Below are 27161 nucleotides of genomic sequence, written 5' to 3'. Positions count from 1 at the left end.
AGATAACACAGACATTTCAGTTATATCATAATTAACCACAGAAATAAATCAATAGTATGTTAGTTACGTCTTATGTCATGTAATTTAAAGTTTGATCATATAATTTATATTTATATATATGGTTGGTGTTTTTGCGCAATAAATCTAAAAATGTAACTTGATACTAAAATTATTTTATTAAATTTATTAAATTTGATTTGCGTGATTTATTTTAGGTACACAGTATATATTTTTACTATCAAACCAAACTATTTTACTAGATTATTACTATAATATCTGATTAGACCATAATATATTGAAAATATTAAGTTATAGTAAAGACATGGTTATTGGTAAAAATTAACCAAAAATCCAATTAATTAGTGTAAAAAAAAATAATTATAAAAATTATAAAGTGTTATTATTTTACTTTATTTTTTTTAATAATTATTATTCAACATTCTGCATAGTTAGGTCAAGTTTTGCAACGTAAATTCTATATTTATAAATATTATATTATTATCTTATATTTCAACGAAAATGAAATTAATTTTATTGTTTTATGATTAATGACATTTGAAAATTCAAATGTTACAAATTATTACATTATTGTTCTACTAATTTGTTTCTTAAATACTCTAATGTTTGTTTAGTACCTACATAGTTATTGTATTGTATATTAAACTAATACATCGTTAACTATATATTATTATGTTTCTGAGCTCCTAATTCATTAACAGGTAAAACAAAAAGAATGAATACCAACGCAGCGTAAAACAAATATATTTTCCATTTAATTGGCGTTTTAACATAAAATAATTATGTTAATTAACTGAGCTTCTATAATTTAAAGTATACAGGCTACATCCAATTTCGTTACATAAATTATGTAGTTGAGAACATTTTACAATAATTTTTTTTTTTTTTTTAATGCAAACATTTATGAACCTTATATAGCATATACTCATTAGTCATGTAAATATTATTTAAAACTTAAAGTAAACATTTCACTAGAAAAAAACAATGCATTTTATAAAATAAAACAACATTATATTTGTTACATTATCATAATAATTATACGTTTTATTATTTGATTTTAAAAATATTAAAAATTATATTACTATAATTTGTAATAAATTGTTTGATAATTTAATGAAAATGTTTAGTAAAACCTTTAATATTTTAATATTTACAGTTTGTAATGGTTTTAATGTCATATGTATACATTTTAAAAGTCAGTCAAACGAAAAATTAAATTTTCATAAAAAATATTTATAGAAAATAGACAGTTTAAGATGTTCATATTCTTTTTATATGAAATTCTGATTTCTGAGTAGAATGAAAAAAGTTTTATGTCCTATAATAAAATTATATACAAATGTATTTTTCTATGTCATTGTATTTTGGAGCATAACTGCATAACAATGTATTATTAAGTTTTGAATTTAACTTACCTTAGATGGCTTCTAGTAAATTATTTGGTACTATTATACCATTAGGGTGTCAAAAATAGAAAAAAATCTCAGTAATTTTTTAATTAAAAATTAACAAACAAATCTAGATAACTGAAATATTAACGTATCAACAATTTTCGATAAAATTGCTTTTATTATTATTATTTTTTTTTTTTCACTGTAATTTAGAAAGAACTAAAATAATAATTAATATCTGAAATCTTCACTAAATATTTATGTGGACATTTAAAATTGTCTACTTTCTTGTTTTTTTTTTATTATTATTTATATTAATAGCATTTTTATTTTGAAAAGAATAGAAGTTTAAAATGTATTATATGATTCCTTGTAAATTGTTATTATATCAGAAGTATTAAAAAAATGCATAGTTACAAATTTAGTTTATCATTATTATTATTTACATATTATATTTTGATCAAGGTATTATACGGTCAAACATTATGTTCGGTATATTTTGTTGTAATGTTGTCATTATGCATTTGTTTTATGTATTAAGATAGAAAATATGTACAATAAGGTATAGTAAGAGTATTGCATAGAGAACTAATATAGGTCTTTTATAGGTAGGTACTATAAATAATTATTATACATTTTTTTTATCGTACATTTATTTTATTACACACTTTTCTTAAGTTCGCTTTTTTTTTTAAATAAAATTATGCATCATTTATAAAATCCTAACAGTAATATTGTATAATATATTATTTTATTTTAGTAAATGATTCATTTTTATATTCAATAAAAATTTATTCAAGTAGGTAATAACAAGCGATTTTTAATTAAAATTAATCAACCGCTTGCAACAAGGTTATACGTGACGTGTTAAAGAACTATGATTAATTAACTCAAGAATTAACATTTCAATCAAGTGAATTCATAAAAAATAACAACTAATCATATTATTCATGGAAAATATTGAAGTGGTAAATATATATTTTTAAATTATTATCAACTTTAATACGTTAAAGTAATAGTTATTGTTAGTATGTTCAACAAATACAGACGGTACGCTTTATTACGTTAAAATTTGTTATGATATTAAAATCTTTTAAAAAAACTATAAATAGAATATTTTTTAATTTAAATATTTTATAAGTTCCAAATAATTACAAAATATTAATATGTAGTATTATTTACCTGGATGTCTGTTGACTTGTAGTTGGCGGACTCATTGCACTGTCAGAATCTGTTGCATCCCTGTGATCATCAGTCTTCTTAAATTCCTTATTATTTAATGAAAGATAGGAAGTCGTTATGACAATTTAACAAATACTAATAGATTTTTAAAACAACAATATATACACAGTAATTTACCGTCTCTTGATCTTTTGATTTAATCGATGTGGTAGAATGTTTTCTTATAGATTTTGGAATAGACTTGAGTGGTATATGAACGAGCGATCGGCTGGTATTTCGATGAACTGCAAACAATAAATGTGACGATTTGTATTAAAATGGCTTATTAAATTGGTTTAAAAAATGATCATCGAGGTCAAATTTTAATTAAGACTAAGATCTGTAAATTGTTATAATCCTTGTAGATATAGATCCAAGATCAATAAACCAGGACGGTCGTTATATTATGATTTTATTGCAAATTCATAGTGTTTCTTGCTGAGTTGACCGAATTTGAAAAATATTAGCCTTGTAATAGATAAATTTCAATAACCACATTCTTTTTATCTTACTGATTACTATGTTTTGGATTCTACTACCTCTGTCTTATAATGACTGTAGTATAATTTCAAATAATTATTAGGATAACAATAATATTATTAATTATTAATAATAAGAGTCTCCCAGCATAAATATAATTTATAAATGGCCTGCCATGTATTTATATAACCATGAACACGAACTTCATACTTAATATTACTAAAAGTATAATAGTCAACAAAGACATACCAGTATAATCATCTTCGCTAAATCGTCTATCCCCGGGCCGAGGCGACCGATCGCTAGCAAATCTGGACAAACCAAATCGGTGAGGATCGGCTCCACTAGAAACACCGGCAAATACACGTTCCATTTCTTCATCTAAATCGTGTGTTTCTCGATGAACTTCATTTGTGGATCTACTGCTCTCGGCCTGTAAAAACAAATGTTTTTACTTAAATGTTAATCTAAAATATAAACGTTCTACATAATGAAATACATAAATACTAATCACAATAATAAAAAGAAAAGGTATAATTATAGATGAAGAAGATACCTATATTATAATAGCCTACATCGATGTAGACACAAATATTATATATAAATATATAATTGCATAAAATTGAGATATAGCTAGTCAATCATAACTTATAGTTCATCAACAGGAATAATAAATATTAGTTAGCAATTACACATAAATATTTACAAACCAAGATAAAATGTAATTAAACAAATTTTCGAGCTATTTTTAAAATTATATATAAGCGATATAGTAAGGGTGTATATAGGAAATATTTTGTATTATAATTCATAAATATATTTTAACAAACAATCGCTTCAGAATAATCTATTAACTAATATTATGTACGAGAAATGGTCTACAATTGGTTTCTCCATTTGTTTTACACGTGTAAGCGCAATATGACTTGTATATGATAATACGATATAAATATATAATATAATACGTAACAATAATACATATCTTTAGAATAACTACTTTTTCGATGCAGTGCAATATTTAAAATGTTTCCTGTCATTATGATTGGGACCTATATACAATCCGCAAATAATCAACGAAATATAATATGTACAAATATTACGCATACGTGTAGTTATAATTATTACTCATTACAGCCATCACCGCGAAAGCAAAAAGTAAGTGTATATTAATATAATATTATTATTTATATATTAACCGGGAACGCACACCCTTTTTGAACCACGGGTGATCGATTGTTTACCAACACCGTATTGTCATTACTCATTAGTATACCAAATTGCATGGCTAAGTCAGAAGACTGCTTCGTTGCAAATATACTACACGATAAAATCACTTACAACGAGTCAACGAAAAACTATTCGAATATTTTTTAACAATCGACTTAGCGCGATGCATAATATGATTGTATATACTCGTAATACTGTGTACAACTGTGAACAACTGTACAATACAAAATCTAATATTTTGTAATACATTATATACGTAGCAGTTACACTTGTATTTATTATAATTATTAAATACCATTAAAATTATTTAGAAAATGAATTAGTACTGAAAACATGAGAAGTAGTATTGATGATAACCTGTAACAATATATAGTATTATAAGTATTTTGTATTTTTTTATACGATTTCACGCCTTACATTCTGTGTCATAAGCATAAAAAACAACTAAAATTAGTAAAGAATTAAAATCTAATTCAAAAATGTAGATTTTTATTCGTAATTAACCATCGTTTATGTGGTATTGTGTTTTTAACATTATACAATAGTTATTATTTCAATCATCATAAATAGGTCAGTATTATAATATCATTAGTAGGTGCGTTTTAAATTGTATTATTAAAGTGGTTTTGTACTCTTATTATAGTCCAGCCAAGCAATTATAAAGTTTTCTAGTGATAACAAAAGGTTCAATTTGTCAATTATTATTATCAAAGCCCAAAGGACAAAAATGTTCGTTGAATATTATAAACTTTGAATACGATTAAAATTAAATTTTGTTGACTTAAGTTTAAAATTTAAAAAGGAATTGATGAGTGGATTATTTTGTCACTCCGTCAAAATATTATTATTATTATTATTATTATTATTTATTAATACTGTATTATAATATACTTAAATATTAAATAAACATTTTCATGAGAAAAGTAATGTAAAAAAGGGTGGTCAAGTGGGTAACGCTCTGCTGTACAATAGTTATCAAGTGGACATTGGGTATTGAGTAGGTAAATATTATAATGGATGTGTTAAATTTGAATGCAATGATAGGTATCATTATACATGAAAAACGATTCTGAAAAGAGGTGATTTGTCGGCCTAGAATATATTTTTCACTAGGTGGTAAAAAAGGCGGTTTATGTTTTAATGACCTGAATACCAAAAATTTAAATTATGTAGGTACAGAAAATGCCTATTAAAACAACTGGTGTATGTTTTAAGTTTCTACGACTAGTAATTTTTAACTATAACAAAAATCTAAAATTATTTGAAAGTAAATCATTATTTTAAGCGTGAATTTTTGATTTCATAAAAATTTAAACTTAAGATAAAATTTTTTTAATTATCCAAAGCTCAATTTTTTTTATAATTATTGTAAGCCAAACATATAGAAAAATTGTATTAAACTTTACATTCTTAGCTACTTGTACAAATATTTTTATAAATTTTTAACTACCTACATAATAATTTGTAAATATTTATGATTTTAACGAATTTTGTCAATATTTAAACTTTAAAAGCTAATAAATAAAGTTTTACCAATGTATTCTTATTATTTTTGAATCACTTTAAGATTAATTCATGAATAACTATGCATTAAGTCATTAAATATTCAAGTATTTTGACTTAGCCAAAAAATTTTATCAACATTTATAAAAAACCCGAATACTTCAAATACCTAACTATTAACAGCCTTAAAATAAATGAAATATTTAAAAATTTAATTTATGTAAAGAAAATGCCAATCTAAATAACTGGTGAAAGTTTCAAATATCTATAACTTATACTGTTTGAATGATAACAAACATTTAAAATCATTTGAGAATAAATCGTTATTTTTACGTGTTTTTTTAAAAATGTATAATTCAGACGTTCATAATATTTTTTCCTATAATGACGCTCGAATTTTCTCTATAGTTATTTAAAGGAAAATTTAAGCAAAACTTTGTGTTGAATTTTTAACTTAAAATATAAATACTAAAAATTGTATGAATTTTTAACTACAAAATTACTAGTACATTTTCACGATTTCAACATATTTCGTAAAAATTTGAACTTTAAACGCTTATAAAAAAATTGTGATTAACGATATTTGATCTTTTTTAACTACAATAAGATCAACTTATAAGAAGCTTTGTATTAAATGTTAAAGTTTTTTTGTCGACATTAAAAAAAAAAATACTTAGAAAAATCAAAAATTTCAGTTGTCTATAAATAACTTAAATAAACCAAACTATTTTGAAATTTTAACTGTGTATAGATAACACTAATAAAAACATTTGGTGAAAAATTCAAGTACTTACAATGATTCGTTTTTGAGTTACAACTATGTATGAAAAAATCGATTTTGTCAAAAACGTAAAAATTCCCGCTTTTCCGTCGCATTTTTTTTTTGTTTTTGCCGGTTTTTTTGAAAACTGCTGGATACTTCTTACTTTTAACCTAATATATAATGCACTAAGGATATTCAATTCTCTATCAGAAATCACTCCTGAAGTTTTAAATTGAAGCATTATTTCGACTAGTTATAATGGTGTACACATACACAAAAGAAACACACACATCACTGTAAAATCAATACATTCATCACTCTGTTTAGAATATAAAAGCTATAAAAAGTGTTGCAAAAATTATTAAGATTCAATTGATTTCATGGTTAAAAATAAGCATAAAAATGATAATATAGATTATAATATTATATATAAAAATAACAAACTTGTTAATTTAAAATTAAATTTTTTATAACATAACATTAAACAAGCTGCGTTTATTAAACTCTTGCAAATACACTTATTTACTATAGATATTTTTAATAATAATTTAAATTGTATTATAATATTATTATTAAAATCAATAAATGATATCTATACGGTATTTTCCCAAAATATATTTAGCCATACAACTATATAGTTAAGTGTATATATATTTATATTATTATTACTATATATACAAGCTGTAACTGTATACAGTGTATACATTATTAGACATAATATTAGTTATAATTTAGTAGTGATCATATTTCCGGCTATATTCCACAATAAATGTAAAGAAAGGTAGTATAAGCAAGTGTTATCATATAAAACTACTTAAATTATAGATATACAGTGAATAGTTATTTCATCTGACATCCTATTGATCCTCGATGTATAAACATCGTACAAACTAACAACATACAATTAAAACTGATGAGCTAAAATATCAAACAATGATCTCTGCAATATTACTATATGCCCATTAAAGACTTCATTATTGTATCAAAACAAAAAGCTTCAATTTTAAGCGTCCAAATTTTTTACTTTCAAATGTGAATTATTTTTAAATAATCTTAAAATTATACAAAAATATAGACATTAATGCAATTATTTATTATACATTAACTACTGATATATTGTACGTTATACACAGTTATAAATTAATAATAGCGAGTATCTAATATTGTATACAAATTTTATTTTAATTTTATTTTTTTTTGTATAATAATGTTATGATAATTACAATAATATTATAATATATGGTATTTGTTTTTAGCAAAAATGAGTTTAGTCTATTATCATATTACTATAATAGCAATATAAATATGAATAAATAATAAATTATCCTTATAGAAATATAGGTTGACAACCGTCTCCACTCAAAACCATTTACATCAATTTATCAATGTATTCAAATTTAACATATCCATTATACAGCACACTTGATACCTATGATATAGCAAAGTAGTTTCTCAATTTTTTTTTCTATTTGTGGATGAAAATAATTGATAGGTATGCTTATATTATACATAACTTATTTACCAATTTCCATTTGTTAAAATTGCTTTTTCAATTTATTTTTGTAATTATAATTTATGTTGTACGCGACTTAAAAGTTATTTTTTTTTTTTTGACATTTTTTGACATTAAAGTTATAACTAGAGCTCGGATTTTAAATCATAATAAGCAACTAAAAACACACTATTGTTTTTAAAAAGCAAAAAAGAAGCATACTTATTTTAAAAAAAGTTAAAAAAAGGTCGACCAAAAATTCACATGAATTAGTTATAAAAATTAATAAAAAAATTTGAAATATTAATTTAAAAAAAAAAAAGTCGGCAAGTGGGTACCGCTCTGCTGTACATTAGGGGGTGGGGTAGACCTCGGACTAGGGTAGATTAAATTTGAATGCAATGATAAGTATCATTGTATACGAAAAACGATTCTGAACGGAGATGATTTGTCAGTCTATAATATATTATAATTAAATATTGTCATATATTCTATTTTGAAACAAATATTCCGATTTCATAAAAATTTAAAACTCAAACGCTCAAAACATTTTTCCTATAATGACTCTTAAAATTTTCTCTATAGCTTTTTGAAGCAAAACTTATGGAAAATCTTGTATTAAATTTTCTACTCTTAGCTACTATATACAAACAATTTTATGAATTTTGAACTACAAAATAATTTGCAAATATTCATGATTTTGACGAATTTTTGTCAAAATTTGAACTTCAAATGCTAATAAAAAAAAATTGTGCCTATGTATTCTTATAATTTTTTAATCACTATAAGAATAACATATGAGGAACTTTGTATAAAATTTTCAAGTATTTTGATAGGGCCAAAAAAATGTTATCGACTCTTTAAAAAAAAATTTTCAGAAAAATTGAAAATTTCAATTGTCTATAAATAGCTCAAAAAAAACTCAAAATATTTTGAAAATTAAATCAAGTAAATAAAATGCCAATCTAAATAACTGGTAAAATTTTCAAGTATCTACGACTTATACTTTTTGAATTATAACAAATATCAAAAATCGTTTGAGGCTAAACCGTTATTTAACGCGGTTTTGTAAAAATTTAAATTTCAAACACTCATAAAAAATTTTTGTCTGAATCCGGTAGAGTTTTTTTTACAGATATTTGAAGAAAAATGTATGGAGAACCTTGTACCAAATTTTCAAAACTTAGTTATAAAAGAAAAAAATTTTATGATTTTTCAACTTCAAAATTACTTGCAAATTTTCGCGTTTTCGACAGATTTCGTAAAAATTTGAACTAAAAACGCTTATAAAAAAAAATTGTGACTAACGATTTTTAATTTTTTTTAGCTACAATAAAAACAACTCATAAGGAACCTTGTATTAAATTTTCAAACCTTTTTGGTCATCCAAAAAATTTTTATCGACACTTTATATTCACTTTTATATCGGAAACTACCCCCATAGTTAGAAATTGGAGCATTATTTCGACTAGTTATGCTGTACACAGACACAAAAAAAAAAAAACAAAAAAAACAAAAAAAAAACAAAAAAAACAAAAAAAAAACATACATCATTGTAAAATCAATACATTCTTCACTCCGTTCAGAATCTAAAATGAATTAACTACCATGTATTTTCCAAGATTTTCAGTAGTGAATCTTACTCTATTATTCGACAGAATATTTTTATACTTAGAACACTAATTCTCTACATCCTCTGAAGAAATAGGTGCATATTTCATACAAGAAGTTTCAAATAACAACACTAAATCTTAAATTTTGAAATGGTAGATATCAATGTTATATGCATACTGACCGTAAAGGTACTGCTTGCTATAATGTGTATAACAATAATCTATACGTTTAATACATTTAAATAAACAAGCTGATAACGAAAACAATAGTTATCCAATACCTATAACGCATTCTTAGTTTTAGTTCTTTAGTTTTCTTGAGTATTTTATTTCTGCTATATAAATTAAAAAAACAAAAATGAAATGTAATTTTTAATTTTTGATGAATACATTATTTTAATGAAATAACTGACGAATTTAAAGAAATATGTTATAGTTAGAGTGTTGAATTCATAAATTACCTAAGAATATTAGTTTAAGTATGAATTAATACATCATGAAAATAATGAAAATCATACTTTAACTAGTTATTTTATAGACTATCTAGTTATTCTATACAATTTTAGTTTCATTTCTGTTAATGTATAAAATACATTTTAATTTAAAATATATTATAATATTTTATTTATTTTAAATTGAATTAATTATTTCTTTATACACGCAAGGCTATTGTAGCATTTTAAGTTGCACAAAATTTATTTTTTCCAACAAACACAGTGAATACATATGACTATAAAACTATTACTTAACAATAATCGTATAATAACACGATACATATATGTATATTGCTTATTCAGCTTATTCGTAGTCAAACGGTAATTTATATTTGATACGAATAGACAGAACCAAGACGAAAGATAAAAGACATAGCACGGGCGAACCAGAGTTGTCGGTGAACGGTGATCATATTGTACAATTTGACACATTAACGAAATGATGCCAGATAATATATAAGTTAAAGTACAAATTATGTACATTACCTGCATGTTTTAATTATATTATGAATTACCTAGGTATTTCATGAACTATCTGATTCAATAATTTAACTTTACAACATACACAAAATTATAAAAAGAAAGAAATATAAATTTATCTTTAAAATAAATAATACAATAATAGTATAATAATTTATTAATTTTGTGAACTTCGCATCACAAAACGCCCACATAAAAGATAATGACATTAATAAAATTAAAAATCCATATAATACTCTAAATATTCTTTGGTTGATAACCACTATACACATAATATTATTATAGTCTATACTTTGACATAATAATATAGACACATATACATAATATTTTAACAGTTAATATACTTCCGTTAATGATTTAAGCTCTACATTAATGCGTATTACAATATGAATCCAGCTGCATGATTAATTTTTTACATTGATAATTATTGTATAGTCCTTGAAATAAATTAAAAAATGAAATGTTCATGACTATTAATTAATTAATTAATTTAAGATTAGCAATTAAGTGCATAGGCAATCAATAAAGAAAAAATAGAGTGTACAGTAATATATTAAGTTAAAAAGTTGAATTAATCCGATACAGTGTAGATATTTAATAATCAATATGTAATTAATTCATACTTAATTAATCTTATTTATTTTAAATTCAAAAAATAAAATCACGACTAAAGATTATGAAGAAGCAATTAATTATTGAATTGTTTAGTTTATTTACAATTGTACTCAGTATTGTCGTTTTTTAAATTATAGGTACCTACGTAATAATAATACCATTTACTAAGTCATCCGATTTATAAAAAAACGAAAACACTTCTTTGAACTTGATTTAATTCAATAAAAATTTGTATACTACTTAAATAATATAAAAATGCTTTGTAAATTCATTTTACAAGTTGACTTGTATAATAACAGAATAAGTTGATATAAAAAATCATCATTATTATTATTATTTTAAGCTAAAATAAAAATTTTAAAACAATTTTTTTTCTCGTCATTATTGTCGTATTCATAAATATATTCGTACAACAGTTGACTTCATTATATACACGATAAAGATAAGTACAGATTATCAAAAATATGTTACTTTTTCTGTAAATTATATTAAATATGATAATTTACTAGTACAATAAATTTTACTACAATATAATATTTTCAGACCATATTAAATACTGATTTTTTTTAATTTTGTTTAGTCGATAAGTACCTATTGTCAAAATTAAATATTCTATTATATATTAATCATAAACAGGTAACTAACACGAAATAGGTAAATTTTAACAATTAAATCAAACATATATAATTTTGAAAATTAAACTGATAATATTCTGAAATTATCTTGTACAAAGTATCTTATCTCAATTTTTGGATTTAACGACAGCACCTATTTAAAAAAAAAACTACTGCCAATATCGATTTGTATAAATAAATAAATTACAAATTATTATTATTTTTTAAATTTGTTTGAAAAATTGTATATGTACGACACATAACACAATATTATCAGAAATATTATGGAATCATTGTTTATTTATGACAGTTGTGGAAATCAAATTTGAATAAAACCTAAATTTATTATTTGCATTGTAAATCAATACGTGTTCAATAAAACTCATGAATAATTTAAATAGTTATATATTTAAACCAATAAAAATATTTAATGAAGTATTTAATAAATATCATAACGTGATTTATGAAGTGTCATTTTAAATGTCAAACCATGTTTTTTATAATAATATTATTATGTATTCAGTAGATAAAAACGAAAAACAAATTCATGCTAATTAATATAACTGATAACAGACAAATAAATCTTATTAAAAACTCAAACATTGACTTTAACGTCAAATACTATCTATATATATCTAAATAAATTTTATAAGCAGTGGTTATTTTTTTTTTTTTTAAAGATAATCATAAGTACATTTTTACATTTTTCAATTTGTTTTATATGATTTGGATATATAATAATGATACGACTTTTTTAAAATAGCAATGTATTTACGACTTATACTGAAGCAAAATACTTTCTACAAGTTTCAAGTGCTCAAATTCCGAACGTTAATCAAATATTTCTATACCTACAATTGTTCACTTAATTTAAAATTAAAAGTATTATACATTTAAAACAATGTAACGCTTTATATCTCATCTTTACATTATAGGTACTTAGTTTTAACAAAAAAAATGAAATATATTTTAATAGACATGTGTTGCACCACTGCCTCATTGATCTCACGCCTCACCTCTGCAAAGCAGGGTATAAAGCAATAATATTCGGCGAATTGGATTATTATGTGAATAAAAAAAAAACTAAATCATCACATTCGAAATATAAATAAGAGTGAAGCTCAATTACAACCACGCCAACATTTCTAAAATAATCTTTGACTATATATTCTAATGTTTTGAAAAGTTACTAAAAAAATCAAAAATTACATTTTTCTACATACTGTTTTGGAAATATATAAAATAAAACTTTTAGAGATTTTCTAATATTTTAAAAATATACGAGACTATGAATTATATTATATTATACCTCATATAGTCATATCTACATCAACAATAATTTTAAAACCAAATTTTTAAAAACACGAAGCTCGATAAATTCTTCACCCATAACGAAAAAAAAAACTTATTCAATTATTTATGGTATTGTATTGTAATACATTTTTATGTAATGTAGATAATAGAATACACTCGTATAATGCAACATCAGCCTATAGGTCAAGGGCAGGTACCAAATTCAGACTAGACAGCTGTAGCTAGCTGGTTACAGCGGGTGCATAGGTATAACGCGGAGTTCAAGGTAAAAGACTTCGGTTTTCTTTCAAGACCAAGGTTGTGCGTACTCTGCGTACACAAATCACACCTGTGCATTGAAGACCGGTTTCGGCAATCTGTCCAAATCAAATGTAGTGTAATTTTTCACCGACATTATCCATAGGTATATGTAGGTGTACTTATATACATGCTGCGCCTTTGTCGCCCTGCCTTAAGTGCCTATACAAACGACTAACATACGTCCGCACAAATTTATTTAATTGTACCAGAGTCCAGTATTTTTAGGATACATGATCAGCAATTATTTATTATTATTTAATCATATGCACAGTAATTTCTTTGTGTATTTGAATTTTAATATGTAACGTAACGTGATTAAATACTTAAATTATGAATGCAAAAGTAGTTATATTAAATTCAAATAAATTTATTTGTCGTCAGTTAAGCTAAGTTATCTATTTATCATATAATAAAATTACTTAAGCTATTTTCTGATTAAATTATTTTTTTTAACTCAACTGACTTATTGTTTTAAAATCATTAGTTCATTTATTATTCGTGAAGTTACAACTTATGAGTCACTCATTCATAAATCTAATAAATCAAATATTTTTTTGAAAATTAAATCATTTACCCTTCAACTAATTTATAAAGGTAACTGAAAATAATAGTATAATACTTAATTTAAAACTACAATAATAACACTAAATTGTGTGATTGTAATTTACTGATACGTATTTTAAATAACTTTAATATACAAAGTGAACGCCATATTAATACTCAAAGTATGATAGAAACCTTTGAAAGATTTTCATACGTCTTATTTTTAACCTTTCAGTAGATTACTACAGCTCATGGAGTCACATTATATTTATGATTTTTGCATACCTACTTCAATTATCGGGGAAAAATCTCTAAAATAACTTTATCTAAGTATATTTAGATATAATCTAAGACTTTAAGTTTATTATAAACAGGGCTCGGAAGTTATAGCACTAAAAAAAATGATTTTTAGCGCCTAAATATGCACATAAAAACATTAATATAAGCGCTATAAATAGCACTAAAAATTGAAAAATATGCAAAATAAAATAAAATTTTTTTTTTAAAAGTTCATATTTTGATACAATTTTAAAAATAACTAAATTATTGGAAATTAACGGAATTGTCCGATTTAATCGACGATAACAACGGTCTAAGGCCGTTTATGCCGGATGCGTACCATTTTAAAATAAAACAATTTGTTTTCATTCACATATTCGTAGGCGGCTGTTTGGTAGGTAATTTAGTTTTTCAACAATATGTGTTTATTTCCTTAAATATGCACATTAACAGCATTTATAACTCCTAATTAGCAAAAATATCTCCTATAATATGAATTTATGTGAAAATATACCCAAAAATAGCACTAAAAACCTAAAATTAGCAAAATAGCAGTAAAAACCGTAAATATGCAAAAAATAGCAAAATAAAATTTCGTGTATGACATCAGAGAAGTGTGAAACATATTTGTATCTTACTTTGGATGTTCTAGGACGAACCAATAAAAATATGCATTTGCTAGAACTTCCGAGCCCTGATTATAAATATCGATCATGCGATTGTAAAAAATTCAAACAAATATTGTCATACACATTAAAATACAAATTCAATACAACGCAGACCTTGACCTACAGTAATTACATATTGTAGCAGTAATGCAGTATACATATCGATATTCGATTAATATAATTATTAGTTAAATAATTGTTTATCACTTTTTTAATAATTTATAAGCCAATTGTTTGGTGTTATGGGTATTAACATCTTCTATGCACACACACATACATATATAACCGTATTTATGCAAAAAAATGTATACATTATACAGATTCCTATAAAATACATTGTCACACGTTCCTTATTTATATTGCATATTATTAATATGAATTATGAAGAATGATTAGGTACTTCAATAAAGATTGTATTTACGGAAATGATAATCGAGTGTCAAAAATCGATAGGTTGATAAGTTAAATACCATTAAAAAAATGTAAGTTTATTAACTTATTATTTTATAATTTAGCAGTATTGTATAAAATATCTTATTCAAACACAAAATTAAATATATAATAAAAAGTATTACGTATATTATTTAAATACCTTTGAAATTAACATGAATCTATTTGGTAACAAAAAAAATTTAATTTACACCTATGTAAGATAGTTTAACTATAATAATATGATATCGAAAAAGAATTTTTGTTTTAACAAATTATTTATTTTTTTTTAAGAGAAATATGAAATAAAAAAACAATAGTATTACATAATAATCATAAAAAAAACCTCAAGATATTTTTTCAATTGAATATATTTTTAGTCAATAATTTGTCACACAAAAGGACGTAAAGGTGTCGTCAGTAATAAAAAAATATTAATTATAAAATGGAAACATAAAAAAATATTATAATATTTAGGATCCGATAAAAAGTTAATGTCCAAAAAAAAATAGTCTAATAAATATATAAATATGAAATAAAACTATAAAATATATAGGCTTTAACTAGGTAATTATTAATTTAATTTAATTTTTATTATTTATTAACAAATAATGTACTATATATTATAACAGTTGAATAAGAATATTAAATAAATATTTCATAAGGTATTTAATTATAAATAGATAATAACCTATACTACAATAACTCCCACATATGATTTTGTATAAATATAATGATTGCATATTATTTTTATTTTTTAAACAGTATGGCAATTACTTAAATATCTTGCCAAACAAAGGTGATCCCAGAACTGCTAACTTTTAATAACAGCATGCTATTGCAAAACATTGATTTTCTAACAATTCGTGCATACCTATATACTATATAGGTATTAACATTTTTTCATTCGTGGTTTCATGAAAATACAAAAAAGTTATTGCCAATCTATAATATTATTATATAATATGCTTCTAAAATAAATAATATGTTTATTTATAAAAATTGAAATAGCGGTGTAATTTATTTGGGTCTTAATAAATAATTTGATTTTTAATTGAAATATACGTTTTGCATTAACAACTATTAGTATATGAATAACACTAATTCAATACTATATAAATCATCGACTAATTAATAGTATTAACTATTAATTGTTAAAATGTGAAACAAAATTAAATAATATTGAATTGAAAATTATTTTTAACTAAAAATAATGGAGTGAGTTTTTAAAGCGGAATATGATTTTCAGATTATTTTTCTACGGAATACAAGAACGAACTACTCACATAGAGATCGCAAAACTGTAATAAAAACAAAACGTCTGAAATCACCACTGGGAAAATATTATACGATAAAAATAAAATTACTGAAAGTAATACTATGTTCGGGCTACGCACTCACACGCAGAACAATAAATTACGTAGACAGGTATTGTTATTGTACCTATAATAATAATATCGTGCAGTGACAAACATAATAATATTCGATCGTCTTTTATTGTCGCGATTACGACACTTACTTTTCGCATGATCGGATTTCGATATTTTGTCTTTTTCGGTCTGTACGGCGAGTGGTGCGTGTGTTACAGGTAGCAACGGCGTGTTTCACCGGTGATCATATCGCAGGTTTGGAGGTAGTAAGTACACTTTGCAAGTGGCGTGTCGGGAGGGGTGTGATAGAAGGATGGGGCTTAACTTACGAAAAGATAAAAATACGTTAAACTTGCGTGTAAACGGAAAACGATGAAAAAACAAGAAAAAAAAAACAAACAATAACGGACGACGAAATCGAAAATATTAAACCGTCGTCCGATGCGGCGGCGGTGGCGGAAAAGGCGGTTCGGCGGGGGACAGGCGCGAAATGTTGAGGCGAGAGCAATAAAGTGACGGGCCGCCTTGGCGTCGCGGCGCCGGCGTGCTGGACGTGGGGGGAGGGCGGTAGTGGCCGTGAAGGTTTTCGACGGTGGGGAGGAAAGGGATAGTAACCGCTATTCCTGCGCCGTTGGCAAGCCGCCCTTTCGCAGCTGGTCCCGGGGAAAAACGCACAAACAACAGCTGTACACGACCACCGCCGACGACCATACCCTATCGCAAAGGCGCGCGCGTCGGCGTGTCGCATGCACGCCGCGACACGCATATTGGCGCTGCGTCCAGGTCCCCACAAGGTCACCGCGATGAGTTCCCGAGGACGCGCGCTCGATAAAGACATTTTGTAATAATCCGTCGCATTATTATTATTTATTACCACGTTGTTCGTCATTATTTTAAACGAATACGGCTGAACGGCTGTTAATCGATATGATTGCTGACATATTATTAAAATCGTATAGTTATAAGCGTTCGACATGGCATGCAATGTCATCAACCCTTTAATAATCGTTATAGGTATCATTATGTATAGTTATTATGTAGGTACCTATTTAAAACGATTAACGATGTATATATTATGACAGTAGCGGTCTGAAAGTACGGCACCATCACCACTGACCTTCTCCCCACCACAATAACACACTTTTGATTTATATTTCGTCCCTGATCGATTCCGCGTCCTCCCGGAAGCCCCAAGAACGTTTTGTTTTTATTCACGTTACCACCACCCGCAATTCTAAATACAGGAAATTCATCTCCCTTTTACCCTTCAATGACATATTTTTTTTAATTCTGATTTTTGTAATTTTAAAAAAAATAATAGACTACAGTTGTTCAAATAATTAATTCGATTTTAACTTTATAATAAAAAATTTGCTTTGGTGGTACAAGCTTCTTTGTAAGAAAAAGAAATAATAATAAGTGCACTATTGATTTAATTCTGAGTTGTTAAACAGATGTTTTGTTTTAAATGTAGATGAATCAAATTTTTGCCGCGGCAGTAATGCGGAAGCAGTCCCCGCGGCGTCGTCGATTTCAAACCGAAAAAAAAAGATGAATCAAATTAAAATTCAAACGAGCAGTTTCTGAATTATTAATATGTATGTACTAAGCCACAAAGGATATTTGAAAATATAACATAGTACCTAAATATAAATAGATTTACATGATACATGAAATAGTTATTCTAGCTAGTACTTACTTAACTATGGCATTTTTACAAATTGTAAAATTTTAGTTTATCTTCCAAAAATATTATTGTAAATTATTTTACTTAATAGTATAAAATTAATAAATCAGAAACTACTTGTTCAAATTTTAATTTAGATGCATCAACATTATCAAAAATATCATCTGATTATAGGTTATTCTTATTAAAAAAAAAAAATCACTAAAACAGAATACTCCTTAAATGGTAAAAATAAAAATATGAACCTTACGTATAATAAAAATAAAAATTTGGAGAAGTATGTTTAAAAAACATATGGAAATGTCAAATGAGTATGTTTGCGGTAAAGCTCACAATATATAAGAGCATTAATATCAATCAGACACCGGTATTAATTAAATGTATAAAATATTGAAACCTACCCCCATCATCCCCAATTGTCTTATTTTTCTGAAATAAAATATAAAACGAGATAAACATTATTATTTCATAATAGATATAATAAGACGTGTATACGTTATAATGAAAGTATAATAATAAAAAATTCTAAAATATGATATGTAATAGGTAGATAATATGTATATTATGTATTTTTTATGAATAACTTTCTTATAAAACCATATTTTGGGTGTACCTTTTTTGCATTTTTTTATAACATTTATAACACCACCATTTACAAACCACTTCATACTTTGTTTCTATAATTCTATACATATCATTAAATTACACATGTGTGTGTTTGTATAAGAATGATGCAAATAATTCATAGTTCTATATACCTAAGTAAAATTAACAATATGATATTTCAATAATAATAATTAATTTGTTATAGTATCAAACTACTTGAAAAACTGGTTTGTATCTATGGATATCTACTAAAATAGAAAGTTGTAGATATCTACAGCATTTATGAACTCCCAATTTCTAACTTATTAATAATTTACTATAATATTATGATCTAGAATCCAATAAATTTAATTTAATTAATTTAAAACAGAGGATGGTAATAAAAAAGGACATGTTAATATATGAAGCCCATTATAGAATTGAATGTACTATTATGACGTATTCGCTGTATATAAAAGTAATCTCTAATCGTCATAATTTTTGCAATTACAATTTTAATAAATTCAACAGTCAACAAATGCTTATGTAATCAAAATAATCAATATTTTGGATACGCCGTTTACAAAATATATTATTTTCATTAGACAACGCGTATGATAATACAAATTATAAATAATTAAAATGTTCTTTATTCAATGCATATTTATATTTCAAAAATGTTTAAAAATATAACTAGTAAGATACAATAATATTGTTTAGTCTTTATAAATGTAAAATTATTAATATAGAATATAGATATTGTTTTTAGATTCTGAACGAAGTGATGAATGTATTGATTTTACAATGATGTGTTTTTTTTTTTTTGTGTCTGTGTACAGCATAACTAGTCGAAATAATGCTCCAATTTCAAACTATGGGGGTGGTTTCCGATGTAAAAGTGAATATCCTTGGTGCATTATAGAGGTAAAAAGTTAACATTTTCCAACAGTTTTCAAAAAAATCGAGAAAAACAAAAAAAAAATGACGGAAAAACGGCAATTTTTACGCAAAACCAGTTTTCGACCAAATCGATTTTTTTTATGGTTGTAATTCAAAAACTAATCACTGAAAATACTTGAAATTTTCATCAAATGTTAATGTCAGTGGTATCTGTATACAGTTAAATTTTCAAAAAATTTTGACTTTTTTTGAGTTATTTATAGACCACTGAAATTTTCGATTTTTTTGAGAAATTTTTTTTAAAGTATCGATAAAAAATTTGTGGATGACCAAAAAGTTTTGAAAATTTAATACAAGGTTTCTTATGAGTTGTTTTTATTGTAGCTAAAAAAAATTAAAAATCGTTAGTCACAATTTTTTTTTTATAAGAGTTTATAATTCAAATTTTTACGAAATCTGTCGAAAACGAGAAAATTTGCAAGTAATTTTAAAGTTGAAAAATCATAAATTTTTTTTCTTTTATAACTAAGTTTTGAAAATTTGGTACAAGGTTCTCCATACATTTTTCTTTAAATATCTGTAAAAAAAACTCTACCGGATTCAGACAAAAAATTTTTATGAGTGTTTGAAATTTAAATTTTTACAAAACCGCGTTAAATAACGGTTTAGCCTCAAACGATTTTTGATATTTGTTATAATTCAAAAAGTATAAGTCGTAGATACTTGAAAATTTTACCAGTTATTTAGATTGGCATTTTATTTACTTGATTTAATTTTCAAAATATTTTGAGTTTTTATGAGCTATTTATAGACAACTGAAATTTTCAATTTTTCTAAAAAATTTTTTTTGAAGGATCGATAAAATTTTTTTGGCCCTATCAAAATACTTGAAAATTTTATACAAAGTTCCTCATATGTTATTCTTATAGTGATTAAAAAATTATAAGAATACATAGACACAATTTTTTTTTATTAGCATTTGAAGTTCAAATTTTGACAAAAACTCGTCAAAATCATGAATATTTGCAAATTATTTTGTAGGTATATTTCATAAAAATTTGTGTTTAAGTAGCTAAGAGTTGAAAATTTAATACAAGGTTTTTCATAAGTTTAGCTTACAATTATTATAAAAGAACTTAAATTTTGGTGTATTCATGCTATAAATATAAACCACCTTTTTCACCAACCACTGGAAATTATATCCTAGGCTGACAAATCATCTTCGTTCAGAATCATTTTTTGTATACAATGATACCTATTATCATTGCATTCAAATTTAACCTACCCTAGTCTGAGGTCAACCCCACCCCCTAATGTACAGCAGAACGGTACCCACTTGCCCGCTTTTTTAGTTATTTTATTTTAAAGCTTAATTTTAATAATTATTTTTTTCATACATCAAAGCGAGGAAGCTATATTTAGTTTTAAAAATTATAAAACTATAGATTATTTCAGAAAATTCTCTTTAGAATTTATAGTATAAAAAAGGTCATAACCGATTTTAATCAATGCAAAAAATTAAACTTAATTTTTTGTTTTGCATTTTAAATAATATCATGCAACTTTTAAAATTATTAACATAGTTACAAAAATTATTATTAAAATTATAAGAATTATTCTTAAAATTGAAAATAAAATATGATGTACCTATTATTTTTACTATCAACAATGCCTAAAAACGAAGCAAGCACATCTGTAATTTTTTTTCTTTGAATTTGAACTAGGTAACTATAGAAGGTTATTGCTAAAACACTTCTACTTTTTACTCTATAATATATTATATATAATAATTAAAATATACTTAAATCGTCTTCTAAAAATAACTTTTAAATCGAATTCACGAAGTTTCTAAAAAATATAGGTACGGTTTCTACCTCTATTACAGGTGATATAAATTATATGAATAGATAATCGTTTTAAATTTAAAAATATCTTTTCTTTATAAATGTATAAAAAATACTAAACTTTAATCTTTTAATTATTAAGTTATATGAGATATGCGTATATAAAATATTTATGATGTAGTAAACTGTATAAATACAAAAAGATCAAAAAAAAATCAACGTATATAATTGTTGGTCATATTTATTATTAATAAACAATAAATAATCATTAATAGTCTTATAATAAAAACTTGATAAAGATACTAAAAAATATATTACTTAACAGAAAATGATTACTATAAAATAGAGTAGTATGTTTCAATTAAATATATATGATACTAACTACAATTGTAGTCGAAAAATAATCATTAGAATAAGAAATAAGTTATTTACCGTAAAAAAGGGATATTTTTTAACCTTAACCATTGAAAACGAAAATAAAAGTAATAATACAATATAATTATTCAACTAAATGCCTATAAAACAGACATGCTTAAAATAATTATAGCATTTTCTAATCACAAAAACGAACAATATAATGAAAAAAGTAAGTTCAGATTTAATTTATTTTACGCAATTTTTTTTTTATTATTTAAGATATCATAGTTCATAACAAATTCATAACAAATTGACTTAAAAAAAAAGTTTCTTTAAAAATAATACGAATACATTTAATATCAGTACATAAGGTACTCTAATAAGTCTAATAGTCCAGTTGTCTATAAAGAAAAAAATTAAACAGTATAGTCAGATTACTCAGATTCGTTTATATTTATATTATAATTATATTTTTATAGAAACAAAATAATATAACTGTTTGAGTATAATATACATATGCGTATATTGTCCTATTTAGATACTGTATGCAATAATGTAGTTAAGACAGTTGAGGCAAATTAAACATTATAATATTATACATAGTATTATAATTTATATCACTCTTCCACCCTAATTTTTATGTTTTAGTTCATATAGATATAGTATAATGATATGTATAATACTTTTTAAATAAATGATTTAACTTGATTGAGTGTATACTGAATGTAAGTAGCTTTTCATGATTTTCTCGCATTAAAAAAATAATAATAATATTATTATATTACTATACAGGTAGTAGTGTTTATGGTAAATTGTTGAATAACAGTGATAAATAATCAAATTTAAAAATATTTGTACTTGAATGTATGTTGATAGTTTTTTACACCGAAAAACTAAAAAAAATATGATACCTGAATCTATAACTATTAAAACTTATCAATATTAAGAATAAATCATGATGTAAAAATAAAAACTAAAATAAATTCTATATTTTTTTATTTAGGAAGTTTTTTATCAATAACAATTCTTTACAGAAAACGTAGTCATGCATTGAAAATATTAAAATCGATAAATTGACGAATGATAATATAAGATTTTCATTAAGTTTCGAAAAATTAATTATAATATGTGTGACATACATATTTAGTATTTGTGAAATAAATAATAAATACATACATTCGAAATTTAACAATATGTTAATACCTATACTAACAAGTAACTATACAAAATCCACTTATGTAAAAATAATAATAATATAACAATAAGAATTATTATAAAATAGTAGTGATTTCGTTGGCAAAATATAATATAATTTCTTAGTTAAAAATAATTTAAGTAATATATTATTATTATTATTATCTTTATTTTATAAGCTAAAAAACATAGTGACATTGAAGGTGAAAATACCATGAAAGAACTAATCTAATATTAGCATACACAGAAGTACACATTTATTATGTTTTTGGCATGCGACGACAAAACAAATTAAATTGACAACCCGACAGTTTACATACTCTCAAATATTTACTCATCAGTATTCAGTATTGCAATACTAATAGAAGCACGAAATTTCGAAGGCCCGATAATATGTATAGTTTTAAAGTTTTCATATCAAAAGCACCAATAATCACAAAAAAAAATCATATCGTTTATAAATTAATAATAATAAATATATGTATATGAAATTAATTACAAAATAATATATTTGAATATTAATTATGTTTCTTACAATTTTTAATATTATCATTTTTTAAGTCATTTACCTTCTTTTTTGAAAGATTACAATATACATTTTAATCTCATATTTCGATATAAAAAAATATTAATCCAAATAATCAGTTCGACATTCAAACAATTACCATGACCATAGTTAATTATTTATAATTTTATAAGCATTTAAAGTTTAGATGAATGAAATGGATCAATATTTTGCGGTGTACTAAGCCGGTGCCTATATCTACTCCGCTTATCTAAACTTTAAACATTAACTAGACATATACAAACATAAATGGTTATTTACATTCAGAACCAATTTTAATATATCGAAATACTCCGAAAAGCATTATGGTTGGAATATGAAATTAAAAATGTTGTCGAAAAATTAAAAACTTAAAATAAACTAATAAAAAATTTTTTTAATTATTTTTATATGATAACAAATTATGTGAAAAAATATTTCCAACGATTACCTTGTGTTAATTGACAAGTGACGATGATATTAGCTTGGGTACTGAATAATAAATTATATCAGTACTCAATATTCAAGTAAGGCGATAAAGTGTAAGACTATGAAACATTATAACCAGTTAAATTTTAAGCTATATTAATATATTATTAAGTTACGGTTGTCTCATTTAATGGTCTATATATCAAATATACAGTTCAACCAGTAGTCAACAATCAACTTAGAAGTATAAATATTAATATTTCTGAATTATTGACATTAAACAAAACATTAATAAAGTATGAATAAACATTTCCTAAATATGTATACATTTTAAATTCAAAGAGGAATTAAGAGTGAGAATTTATTTGTTTAAATTATATTTTTATTTTTTATATATTATACGCGTATACTGTGCGATTCTTTTATCAAACAACATTCATTATTTCAAAATATATTGACGTGTTTGAAAATATTTTTTTTTTACATGATTACCAGTTGAAATAAAACAAACATTTTTTTTAATAATTTTTATCTTCATAATTATTTTACGTTTTTGTTTTTTTAATGACAAGATACATTTTATTCTGTTTCAGAATATTAAGTTAAAAATGCATGTTCTTATTTAAAGAAATGTAAGAAACTTAAAGAATTATAATAATAAACGCTATTTAAAAAATATTTTATTTTGATTGAAATTTATGTAAAGTAAATATTTTCAATATAATTAATGTATTTTGAAATAAATAGCGTTGTTCCTTATAAGAATCACACTGTACTTTATTAAGTAAAAAAAGTATTTTATTAATTTTAAAATACTTTTTTTACTTAATAATTGGAGAAAATTAATATGAGAAAAATACTTGAATATTTACTAAATAGCAATTTTTAAACAAATTTATTTGTTATATTGTTATTATTCAAAAATGAATAACTTAAGATACTTAAAATGTCTATTAAATATATATATTACCAATTTCTACAAGAATAATATAATTTTTTTTAATATTTTAGCAATTTTTAAGGTATTTATAATAACTAATAAAAATATTTAAGACGTTAATAAATTCTTATTTAACCCCTTCAATAAAATAATAAACTTAATGACAACAACTATTCGATACTTCTATATTACAGTAAAACGAATTCTCGGATTTTTTAGAATATATTTCTTAATAACTGATATATATATTTTTTTAAATTTAATTAAAAAAAAAAAATTAAATATTTCATCTTATTGATTATGGTTGATCAAGCTTCAGAACACTAACCCCTAGCCCCTTACTAAAATTAAAGATATGATCCCTCTAAAATTAACCATTTTATATGTGTAAAATTTGTAACTACGTAAATAATACCAGTGATGGTTCATATACGTGGATTATTACGTTGTTCATTCATTCTTATCTACTGCGACTATTACTAATAGGTAATTTTAATAATTTTGCGTTATCATAATATATGAATAATTATTCAATCTAACTCATTGTTTAAAATCAAGAAAAGTATAATATTACAATGAATTTATTATATGTATTTAATGTGTTATATTTTATGATGTTTTCTAGTAATTATAAATAAAAATCACAAACAGTTGACATATCTATCAAGCATGTTTCATTTACACCATGCATGGCACACACATCGATTAACACATTATACTATATGCTTACAATCAATCGAAATGACCATCGATGTCATAAAATATCGATGACTTCAAAATAGCTCTCAAAATTTCATAAATTGAATGTTATATATTAAAATATTCTAAACAAGTATTCAATAATAACTAAAATATAAAATTTTAAAAATATGTATCAACATTATAACTAAATCATTGATAATTTCAACTAGATATAAATAAACGTTAAAATAATACATTAAGATGGTAATCATACTAACTACCTTAATTATAATTTATTACAAATAAGTTTTTTTTTTAAATACAGGTCAATTGAATCAATTCAGAATTGTACAGATCTACTTTTATATGCATTACTATAATAACTATGATTATATAAATTATTTAATTACAATATATATAGGTATTTCCTTGAAGTATGATAACTTGGCAATTTGGCATACTAATTATTAAATTATATAATTATATTTATTATAAATCATATAAATAATAAAATTAACTTTAACATAACTACATTCTATAGACTTGATATCTAATTGGTAATAAATATTGATACATAAACTTTAGAATATAATAAATAATTAATTATTTAATTATATGTCTGTATAATTTATGTATCGTGTGTAAAATATTGTATAATATAGTATATACTATATGCTATATACATTATACACGTAATGGAATTAAATATTATAGAAAAATGTTTATTTTAATTATGATATAATCGAATAAACAAATATCTTAGAAATCGACCTTCAAATTCTGTAATATCGTCAACGAATGTATTGTATACCTATTACGTTTACGATACATATAAAACAATGGTAGAATAATGGTAAAACAATAAATGTTATTTATTTGTCATACCTAGCTGTTTTAAAATTGTTTATAAATTGTATTTTAGGTCCTAAATGAAGTGAGAAATAAATTGGTTTTATTGTTTTTTTTTTTATTATTGTTGCTTATAATACCTATACACAGATGGTACTTAATAAGTCATTTATGGATTTTATCAATAATTCGTCGAGTTGTAAAGAAAATTACTACAACTTAAAACAATTTTTCGCAACGCAATTTTAAGAACAATTTTTTGAATACCATGATTATTGGTTTATTATTGCTTTCACAACCACTATCCTATGGCGTTATGTGAGAAGCGACTAGCGAG

The 27161-nt window shown here is 23.8% G+C and overlaps 1 protein-coding gene across 7 annotated transcripts in view; it reads right to left on the bottom strand.

The window, feature by feature from the left end:
* LOC114121219 (band 3 anion transport protein-like) overlaps positions 1-27161 on the bottom strand; it is a 68904-nt gene that overhangs the window by 18476 nt on the left and 23267 nt on the right. For 5 of the 7 annotated variants that reach the window (XM_050203024.1, XM_050203023.1, XM_050203025.1 and 2 more), the window contains 3 exons: positions 3360-3543; positions 2769-2875; positions 2592-2677 (listed from right to left, as the gene is read on the bottom strand). In XM_050203024.1, coding sequence (XP_050058981.1) covers positions 2592-2677; positions 2769-2875; positions 3360-3543 — 377 coding nt within the window. Of the gene's footprint in view, positions 1-2591; positions 2678-2768; positions 2876-3359; positions 3544-16963; positions 17295-27161 lie in introns of those variants that run through there. The other 2 variants (XM_050203026.1, XM_027983454.2) reach the window with 2 other exon arrangements.

This window comes from Aphis gossypii, chromosome 3, assembly GCF_020184175.1.
Source record: "Aphis gossypii isolate Hap1 chromosome 3, ASM2018417v2, whole genome shotgun sequence".
Lineage (NCBI taxonomy): Eukaryota > Metazoa > Arthropoda > Insecta > Hemiptera > Aphididae > Aphis > Aphis gossypii.
Note: the sequence above shows the minus strand (reverse complement) of the source record. Positions and strands in the feature narration are given on the sequence as shown.